This window comes from Pempheris klunzingeri, chromosome 8 (assembly GCF_042242105.1).
Source record: "Pempheris klunzingeri isolate RE-2024b chromosome 8, fPemKlu1.hap1, whole genome shotgun sequence".
In the NCBI taxonomy this organism is placed as follows: Eukaryota; Metazoa; Chordata; class Actinopteri; order Acropomatiformes; family Pempheridae; genus Pempheris; species Pempheris klunzingeri.
The window spans coordinates 22,060,332-22,070,853 of record NC_092019.1 but is presented as its reverse complement, the minus strand read 5'-3'; the positions used below and the strand labels follow the sequence as shown (position 1 = coordinate 22,070,853).

General features: G+C 43.1%; 1 protein-coding gene across 1 annotated transcript; it reads left to right on the top strand.

The window, feature by feature from the left end:
* Positions 1-5,378: 5,378 nt before the first annotated feature.
* Positions 5,379-10,079, top strand: LOC139204668 (beta-1,4-galactosyltransferase 3). The gene is made up of 6 exons (XM_070834623.1): positions 5,379-5,739; positions 7,945-8,180; positions 8,890-9,077; positions 9,213-9,335; positions 9,498-9,602; positions 9,823-10,079. Exons 1-6 carry the CDS (start codon positions 5,466-5,468, stop codon positions 10,049-10,051), a joined length of 1,155 nt encoding a protein of 384 aa, XP_070690724.1. The 5' UTR covers positions 5,379-5,465; the 3' UTR covers positions 10,052-10,079.
* The last annotated feature ends 443 nt before the right edge of the window (positions 10,080-10,522 follow it).

The window sequence follows — 10,522 nt, the reverse complement described above, 5'->3', positions numbered from 1 at the left end:
CTTCAGAGTATTCACCACAAGAAATAATGTTTCACGCAAACACTACAAATGGTGGAAAGAGAGATGGATATCATGACCCTACAGCATGCAGGAGTGATCCTGTGTCCCTGAATAAAAGCTTAAAGGGAGTCTTGTATAAAAGTGAGTGGGATTTGATGGACTTTCCCCTCACTAACAGTAGAGTAGGGGTTTAGCAGATTTAACAGGAAAGTCACATTTAAAACGAGAGAGCGCTCACTCATGTGAAAGCTTCATCCTCTAATGCAGAGCCTTGCTGTGTGCTTCATTGGGGTTAAGAGGTTAAGGCCCTCATTACACCATAATACAATCTAGTCTCGATTTTTGTGGCAACCTTTCTATTCTTTTTTGTCTACTTTCATGGTAAAAATAGCAGCAGAAGTGTTGAGCATTTCTATCTGCTGTGTCAGTATTCGATTAGTGAATAATGGCCTTTTTTGGTTTGGAGGCACTGACTAAGATGCATGTTTCCTCCAATACCTTGTCTGTTACTGGAAAAAAGGACACAATCAGTTTTCTTTTGTTAAAAAAATCTTTTTATAATTCTAGGCAGTGTAATAATAACAATAAGAATGACAAGAGTGAATATATGGATACATGCATAAAAGTAAAAATAATGGCCTATTAAGCAAAAACGGCAATAACAGGAGTGTAAATGCAGATATACTTTACACAGATGAAGTATGAGCGAGATAATTACAGATAAAGTTGGAAAAAATAGAGTGAATGAATAAAATATAAAATTATTTTAATAAGTTCTTACTGCAGTAACATTGTACTTATCATTATGCAGGTCAATGTCATGCATTCCCACACCAAATATGCCCAGGGGTGGACGTTACTAAGACTGAGTTCCATTACAGGACTTTCCCTCCAAAATGTAACTGGGCAAAGCCATCACTTGTGAGCCAGAGGGCATGGTGAATGCTTGCATCTACTGCAAGCAGGGCCCACATCTGGATAGATCCCAGTTAACTTAGGAGTAGTTGAGTGTAGTGTAAGCAAGAGCTTAAATAAATCCATGTCCAGCACAAAGAGAGGAGGTGTGCACTCCTCGCACTGGCCAAGCATTCCATCCCATTCAACCTCAGAGAGATGCACGTCCAGGTCCTTCACACACACTTTTAAGTTAACAATATTCAATGTTAAAATAGCATTGTACTCATGATGGGATGGACTGTGTCTCTGCTCTGCACTCTGCTCATTTGATGTGAACCAGCTGTGCCTGGAATTTCTGGCTCCGATAACTACCAACTATAAAATAGCCTGTGATGTGTAGTAAATGACAGAAGTATGAGGAAATTGAAATAAAATTTTGTACATTAATGTTACTGATCTGTTCTAGCCCATGGAATAAGCTACCTGGACAGTTTGAGAGGAATAAAAATGGGAGAAGAAGGAAGATACGTGACTCAGGTGTTAGGGCCAGTAGAGACTCGAGGACTGTCTGGTTAGGTAAACCTCCTCTGTGAGTCCTCCTGCTGTGACGTGGTCCGGCTGCTTGTTTGTTTCTCTCTGCTGTGGCTGCCAGTGGACTGTGAATGAGTTCTATACTGTCCCTTTAGGATTTGCTATAGTCCCTAGATGATGGGCTAAATATATAACTCCACACTCTATAGCCTCATCCCTTTTTATTTTCTTGTCTGTTCTTCACTCTAACCCACATGCTAGCCCTCGTGGCTCCTCTTGCAGTCATTCATGTGTGTGCAAGCATGCATGTGGACATACCACATATATGTAATATTAATGCCCCATGGGCAGGAAAGAAAATGTCCTATTTGTCAACCATTATGTGCCATCACTGTTTAAAAGAACCCATTGCACAGTGAGGTTTAAAAAAAGAGCAGAGACCAGAAAATTCTCGCTCCAGTATTGTAATGCCATGCCAAACCTGCCTCCTTTTGAAATTCTAAATGTAGACCGGAAGGACATCTGTGCTAGAGAGACATTGAAGTCAAAGGAACATAGTGTAGCCAGACTGTTGGCTGCTCTCCCTCTACCCTTCCAGCTCCTCTTAGTTTGCTTTGTCCCTGTCTCTTTTTGGTTCACTCCTCATCCTCGGCCCTCTAACTCAGAAAATTTGTCCAAATGCAGCCACTGGATCTCTTTTTATATGCGCGTTAAGTCAGTGCCAGAGCTTTGTTAAAGAAGGTGCTCGCTGCCAGTTTCTATCGCTGCATAATCCAGCTCAAGCACTACGTGGCCCTCGAGCAAACCAGGCCTATCATTTCTCTCCTTTGTAAAGACATTCGCATATCTCATTACAGATGAATGTGACACTGGTCTGTGGGAGAATAGAAAGGGGATGTCATAGAACATTTGAATTCAGTCCTGGGGTGTTTTCCTCATGCATGATGTTCAGTCATCCTGCGTCTCTAACCTGAATACCACATTGATCTTATCGGCCATGTTTTGTCCTTGAAAATGTGCGAGGATTAATCATTTAGGCGATATTAATCTTTGAGCCTGAAAAGCCACCAATCAGTTAGTGAAAACAAATTGCTAGGTAAAGATTACCTCCAGGTCGGTTGTTTTTGTGTTCTGGATCACATCTCTGAGTGATGGAGTTGGATTTCCCCGCTGTGGGATTACCCAAAGTCTTTACGACATGATCTTTATAAACCATATCCATAATCTATGTGGCTATTACCAGGCCGGGCAAAGTGAGAGGGGTAAATCTCCCATCTGCTCACAGTTCCACATGCAGATAAAAATCTGCGGCGGCAAGCAGAGGCTTTCCTCTCCTTTTTGATCCACATATCCCCTTAGAGGAAGACCTTTTTTTATCCTTGAACTGAAAATCCTCGCAGTCAAGCTGTCAAAGCAAAATACAGAAATTCCAGCAGGCAGGAGTTTGTCAGATGCCAGCTCCACATCTGTGTAGTCGTTTAGGTAGGTTGTACATGTCAGTTTGTGTATTCACTATTAAAGGATTTTTTTGGCAACCTGTTTTTATAAATTTAAAGGATAATGTGCTGTCTTTTGTCTTGCGAATTTTGGGTTCAAAATGTCTGGTAGGTGCAAGTTTTGGAATTAGTCCAGTAGGTTGCCTCCAGCGCAGCAGAGAACGGCGAGCAAAGAGCTGCAATAGGTGTAATGTTGTTCTTTGGTGCAATTGTGCCAGGTTATCCTTTAACCATTTCTAGTCAGATAAGCAAACATTCAGGGATTATTCTTCATCTTCACTGATAAAGAGTCCAATTTATATCCATCTAATCATTTACAATTTTGTATTGCAGAGCTGTAAAAGCTAGATGATAACAATGTGAAATGGTGCAAAAAAGTAATTTTTTGTCAAGACAATAATTGTAATTCATCTCTTGTTTGATGAAAATATAATGCAGCATAACAAAGAGTAAGCAGTCATCCCCTTTTGTGCCAGCCCCGTCAGTTTTATTCTTTTCTGTCTCTTTTTTTAATTTTTGCTTCTCTCCTTTTAACAAGCTGTGTATAATGTAACTGCTTTTGTAGAGTGTGATACGGATTGCCTGACAGACTAAACGGAGTCAGGCAAACACAAGAGCGCTGCTTCAGAAAACAAATGTACTCTGCACACATCGGAGTGCTCATAATGCTGCCGTTTCCCTCCGTGCAATTAGCATTGCATGCTCTCAGGGCTGAAGATGTCAACAACACACTGATGGCTGAGGAGGAATGATCTAAAGAAGCACTGAAGTAGCTGCACGCCGGACATTTTTCAATTTCTGACTTTTCTTGAAATACTTTTCATGAAGCACACATTAGCCAAGCAAAACATTTTTTAAAAAAATGTGGGAAACATGCATCCTGACCTTCATGACAGAGGAGTTGCTCTAGTTGTTTTGAACATTTATGTCTGTCTCTCTGTCTTTCTACGAGGCTCGTAGCATTCAGCGGGATTAGGATTAGTGGCCTGAGACCGTCTACTTTAACAAGCTCTAATTGATTTGTGACTAAGGATGTGTTGAATACTGCAGCAGACAGCAACAGAGCAGGGGCAGGGGTTATGTAAGGTCGGCAAACGCAACATTGCAGCAAACTTCAGCAACGGGGCTGTTGAGTTTGTTGGCTGTAGAACTAGGAAGCTTGAGCCGCACGGCAGCACATGGCTTCCTGCCTGCCATCCGCTGTGGGCAGCAGGCCTCTCTTTGGGGAGGCATCAGCGCTGGAGCCCACGCTGGGCCTGATTAGTCAGGGCTGTTGAACTGTGCTGTTGATTCTCCATGTAAACAAACACAATCCACTTGTTGGGCCTATACTGCACACAATTACTCATTGTTTGTATGGGATGGCCACTCTGCTGTACAAGTACGAAATCGCTGATGTCAACAGTTTGGGGGGAAAAAAAAGGGTGTCAGTCAATGTAACTAACCCTCCTCCTCCTCCTCCTCCTCTGTGTTTTGTCTTTCAGAGCTGTGCTGTAGCGACTGCTCCTGTTCCCGTCCACCCAGTGAGTCTAAAGGCCGACGGCCCAGTGAGCCACTCGAGGTGTCTCAGAGCTGCTGATTGCATCATTATGGGGCAATAACAGTGGGAATCTCCCTCCTCCTCCTCCTCGTCTTCCTTCATCTCTCCCCCATTTCTTTTTTTTTTTCAGCCTGACTCGCCACTAAAAACCTCCCCCTTACAAATACACAGTCACACACATGCAGCTGTCTGACCACTCCTCCCACACTGGCCATGGTCCACTCCCCCTGTCTCTCCAGCCAGTCAGGCAGTGAGTCGGTGGAGGCTGTGTAATCCTTTGTAAAGTAAAGGGCCTATACGGCTGCATATGCTCCCTTTTGTCATGGTGGCTGTTGTTGTTGCAGAGGCCTCCCTCAGGAGAGAACATGAGGGAGAACAGAAGGCAGCATAAAGCTCATAAAGGGAGGAAGAGAGAGTGAGCGAGAGACACTGACGCCGCCGTTCATTTGACCAGAGAAAAATGAGCTTCAGGGGGCAATGGATGGAATTCAGTGAGGGTGAAACCACATGATGTGGGACTGGCTTCACCACCTCACGCCAATCACGTATCGGACCAACACTCAACTTTGGAGATATTTGCCACATAGTGATCTGTAGCAAGGGATGCAGTGAAATAGAGAAACGTAGACAGACTTTTTGTTTGAATTAGAATATTTTTCTATCATTTCTTCTCTTTGGTGTTTTTTTTCAATTATAACCTACCAAAAGTGCCTTTTTGTGTTATTTTTGTCTTATCTCGCCCCATCTACTTATATTCATATTTCATATTGCCACAGATTATTGCATGTAACTTTACATGAAGTAACTGTCACATTCACTGTGTAGCCATATTTTAGGTACACAGTGTGTTTGACTTTATGCGTGGGTCACATACACAGCTGACAGTTATCAGCACAGCCACCGCGTTAAAAAAACTGAAAGTCAGGTTGCTCCAGACCAGCGTGACTCTCTGCACTGCCCCCTCCGGACCTCCGCTGCTTTGACGACGGAGTGCCGCAACCATGGTCAGTATCCAGTCCAAATGGCGTTACCTTTTCATGTTCCTGGGCATCCAGCTGGTGGTCATGGCACTGCTGTCCCGAGAGGGATACCAGAAGAGGGTCTCGTACTTCATCCGCATCTTCCGCAAACCCGACACCACTGGCTCGCCAAGCCGTAACCACACAGCAGCTAGCATCCCTGGAGGGGATGTGTACGCCAACCTCTCCCACCTATCCAAACCTCATAGCCATGGAGATGACTTGACCTACTGCCCTAAGACGTCCCCTCTTATACGTGAGTGGTCTTTCCTGCCTCTGTGCCGTTCCATAGTACCTGACTAGACTTTATTACTGAAGGGAGATCATTTAGTCCTTCACACACGTGGAAATCTGTAAGCAACATTACGTATTAATAAACTTACCTGGCAATCTGCCACAGTGAGTCGCTAATGGCAGCCCTGGTCTGCTTGCTTAAATGGTCAACATTATGAATTGAAAAGCAAATTTCAGTGGATTATGACACTAAGTTGTGTTTACTTGAAAGCTGGAGGTGACTTCTCCGGTTCAATAGTTGTGTTGTGCATCTGTGGTTGTAGATTCACACTGGGACACATTGGCACCACTTGTTCCTCCTTCAAGTAATTTTTTTTTATGGAAAGTGTCTGAAATTTTATTACTCTTTGCTGTTAGAAGTTTAGAATTACAATGTCACACCTTAACAGAGGCCTTTATCTCAACTCCTGCTCTTGTTCGGCAGCAGCAATGGCAGCCAAACGCATCACGGTGGTACAGCTGCCAGACATTTCCATTTAGCGCAGTGAGGTTGAGCCAGAGTCATACAAAATCAGCTGTGCTAGTTTGTTGTATCCGTCATCAGCTGCTCTCTCTGACATACAGCGTAAAGCTTTCAGCCCACAAAAAGTAACACAGTGATAGAGGTGTAAATGGAAAAGTGAAAACACATCTATAACAAAAGAACAAAAAGAGACATGGTTAATAGAAATCTGAGTTGTTTTTATTCATTTAAACACACTGAATGAGACTGTAAATGTAACCAATGGGTAAACCACCTCACTGTGTCTTTTGAGTGTGAAAAATTGATCTTGACCTTGGTAGTAGCAGTTTCTTCACTTACGATCTTCACTTAAATTCTACTGAATGTCTTTTTTCCTCCAGAGCTTTCAACCGTCTCTCTTTGCTCGGTTACAGCTGAACAAACTCCACAAGCTCCTGACGACAGCGAGATCATACTCGTTACAGATTACCTAGACAATTTGATCCTGCTTTATGTTTATTCAGTAAACCTAGGTTACACTGTCAAAGCAAGCGTAGTTTGTAGCTTGTTTGTTCCCACAGTGCTGCCAGTGATTTTAAACTACATGCTGATAACTGAGGCGGGCTGCTTTTGTTGAAAACAATAATGGATATAGGTCACTGAGGTTCTCTCAGGCAGTAGGAAGTGAACAGAAACCACCTGGTGAGTCAGTGAAACAGGAGAATGGCTGGTATTCGTGTATTACCACAGGCCCAGCAGGTCGGGTTAGAATGTCACAGGCAAATTTATGTGGGGAGCACATTGGAATTTTTTCACCTGAACAAACTCCTGCTGCAGCGTACTTAAAAAAACATCTAGTGCTACTACAAAAAAATTTAATTAGATTATTGGCTAACCTCTGATTTCCTTCCTTCTACTTTTCAATTGAATTCAAGAAGAATTGTGAGACCACGGGGACATCTTCAAATTGCTTGTTCCAACCGAAAGCACAAAAAAACCTTCAGAAAAGGTCTTAAATTGAATTTGCTAAAGTAAAGTATAAGTACTGTCTCTCACTTGCCGGAGGCAGCAATGCTAAAAATGTTTTTGTAAACTATGGACTCCAGGGACACACCTATTAGCTAGAAGAGGGATTGTTTCGATCATGGGTTGTGTTCAGTCAGCACCATCAGTGCTGTAGCAAACACTGCTGCTATTGCTAGATACATAAGCTAGGACAGTCACAGACTAATACTGGCCAAGTGCAGACTTTTTTAGCATAAATGTAAATGAATTAATCATTCTTCCATCCATTTCTGCTGCTTATTCTAATTCAGCATGTGGTCATTTCATTAAGTATATATCATTAGGAAGTATTGTTGCACACTGCTGGGAGGTTCTGAAAAAGCAGCATAGTAATAACCAAATGGGTTTTATTTGCGTTCTATGGTGTATTAAAAAGTCCGTGAATGTGAAAAGCTTGACTTCCTCACATTTGAGAAGCCGGGGCAGCAAATGTTTGGCCTTTTTGCTTAAATTTGACAGTAAAAGTTGAGAGAAACGAAAATTAACTGTTTGAGGCCCTAAAACATACTACGCTAATCAAATAAAGAACAAGCGTTGTCAACACATGATCTCACATTCAAATGACAGGCTCCGTCACTTTAGCCAGAGTATTTGCCTTGGCTCCAACAAACATACCTTGTTTCCTACTGGTAATGACAGCAGGCCAATTTCTGCCAACAGGTGGGCCGATCCACGTCAGCTTTCCATCCGGGCTCACTCTGGCAGAGGTTCAGAGGAAAAATCCACTGGTGGTGCGCGGAGGACGCTACAGGCCACCTGACTGTGAGGCGAGGCACCGAACAGCCATCATCATCCCTCACAGACACAGAGAGCACCACCTGAAGTTTCTACTATACTACCTACATCCTTTTCTGCAGCGACAGCAGCTCCACTATGGGATTTACATCATTCATCAGGTGAAACACATTAAACACTAACAGTGAGAAAGTAACACTTTCCTTAGGTTCATATATATCGCTATTTGTTGGATATTTATAGCCGTCATAAGCTGATTTGGACTGTTTTGACAGCGTGTCCTTTCATTGGTATCCACTACAGTTCAGGCTAGATGAGCAGTGCCCCCTTGTGTTCTGCCACCGGCTGTGCATGTTAAAGGATGAGACGCCTAAGTGTCTTAGAGGGTTTAATCTCCTTAGTTTCTAGTAGCAGTTCATTCATGTTTACTCTTTGGCACTTTATCTTTTGCACCGCCTTGAGCTGGATTTGCTTTTGCACAATACTATTGTTAAATCTTGTGTTGTCTCGGCTCTGCTTAGAGGAAAACCTCAAAATAATCCTAGTGGGTTGGTGTGTTTTTATTCTCCCTAAACAAGGCTTATTCTATGATGCAGCATTAACATTGTAGTAGAAATGAACAGAATGTATATATTGCCTTTTATTGGTGAGTATCGTGATTTTTATTGGTTTTTATGGTTATTTGTCTATAGAAATTTATATGTATTATTTTGTGTATTAAAATTATAAAGCGAGTAGTGGTGTTTTTTTCCTTTTTGTAGCCAGCCAAAAATGAATGTGTTCCAGGTTGACGGGAAGTACAGTAATATTATAATTTATTATTCTACAAACAGCCCGCTTTGACAGTGTGTGTCCATGTTTTCTCGGCAGGCTGGAAACTACACTTTTAACAGGGCCAAGCTGATGAATGTGGGTTTCCGGGAGGCCATGAAGGAGGAAGACTGGGACTGTCTCTTCTTCCATGATGTGGACCTCATTCCAGAGGACGATCGCAACACATACGTCTGCGACTCCAACCCCAAGCACGCAGCCATCGCCATGGATAAGTTTGGCTACAAGTACGTCTCTTCTTGTTTGTGAACGTCGACTGAAGCATTTGGTTTTCACAGATAGGCCCACAGCACATTCTATTCTATGGGACATTTTTACTTGAAATACTTACCCGTGTTTTTGTGCTCTTGAATACTCTCCAGGCTTCCGTACAAGATGTATTTTGGAGGAGTGTCAGCTCTGACGCCACTGCACTACCTCAAAATGAACGGCTTTCCCAACAACTACTGGGGCTGGGGCGGAGAGGACGACGACATTGGAGTCAGGTGAGAATATCCAATACTCCTGAAGAAGAGAGGTTCTACTGTGGAAATGGTGCAGCTCACCATAGCTACTCAGACATTTCCAGTCGAACTCAAAATGTCCTCTTGAACCACATAAGGAGATGGACAATGTGAAGTGCTGACTTTTGTTTCTTGCACTCTCAGAGTGTCTCTGGCGGGGATGTACATCACTCGGCCATCGCTGAAGGTTGGCCGTTACAAGATGATTAAACACAAGCTGGACAAAGGCAATGATGTGAACCCAAAGAGGTACGTCAAAGAAGTTGTTGCATTTGGTCTCATGCAGATTTGAATTAAAAAAAAAAAAGAAAAAAGAAAAGTGATGTTAAAGGGCACAAACTCTGTACCTCTTGATTATAAATAGAAAGAGCAGCGACAATACTATTAGCCACGTTTTTACTGTACAGGTGAGTGTAAAAGGCAGGCAGCCGTCGGTATTCACTGCTCTGTCTTTGCTCTGCGTTTCAAGGTTCAACATGCTGGCCAAGACGCGGCAGACCTGGAAGCTGGATGGGATGAACACAGCCGAATATGAGACAATCTCACGGGAATACCTGCCCCTCTACACCAACATCACCGTCAATATCGGCACTGAGGTCGGTCTGCACCCACCACCCCCAACGCCTCGTCCCCCTGCCAAAGCACCTGCCGCAGGAAAAGACCCAGCCAAACTCACAGAGGGCCACCCAGCGAAGTAGTCGACCCTAGTAGAGACCGCTAGTCATGTTTGACTCTCATAACCTCAGTGGGATAATCTGTACACGGTGTAGGGTGGTGGTTTTGTTCTCTCTTTTTTTTTTTTTTGCTCATTTTCAGCTTTGTAGTCAGTTTCTGAAGAATTGACATCATACTGCCTTCGGACAGTGGAACACTCACTTGGGTGATTTATTAGAAATAGAAACAACAGACCGGGATTTCTCAACCGTGAGGTGACGGCTCCCCACCGTGGTCCCTGTGACATCACTGATTATTCTTCCAAGGGAGCCACAGTGAAGAGTGAAGGATAAAAGTTGGACTCTATGAGTTTATATATCTACAGCGCTGTGGTCGCTGGTTAAACCTTGTGATGCCTTAGAATCTTGTTCTTTTTTTTTTTTGTCTTCTCACTTGTACCTTACATTATTTAGAATATCTGGTTTAATGGAGCAGTAGCTGCAACTTCCAGTCAC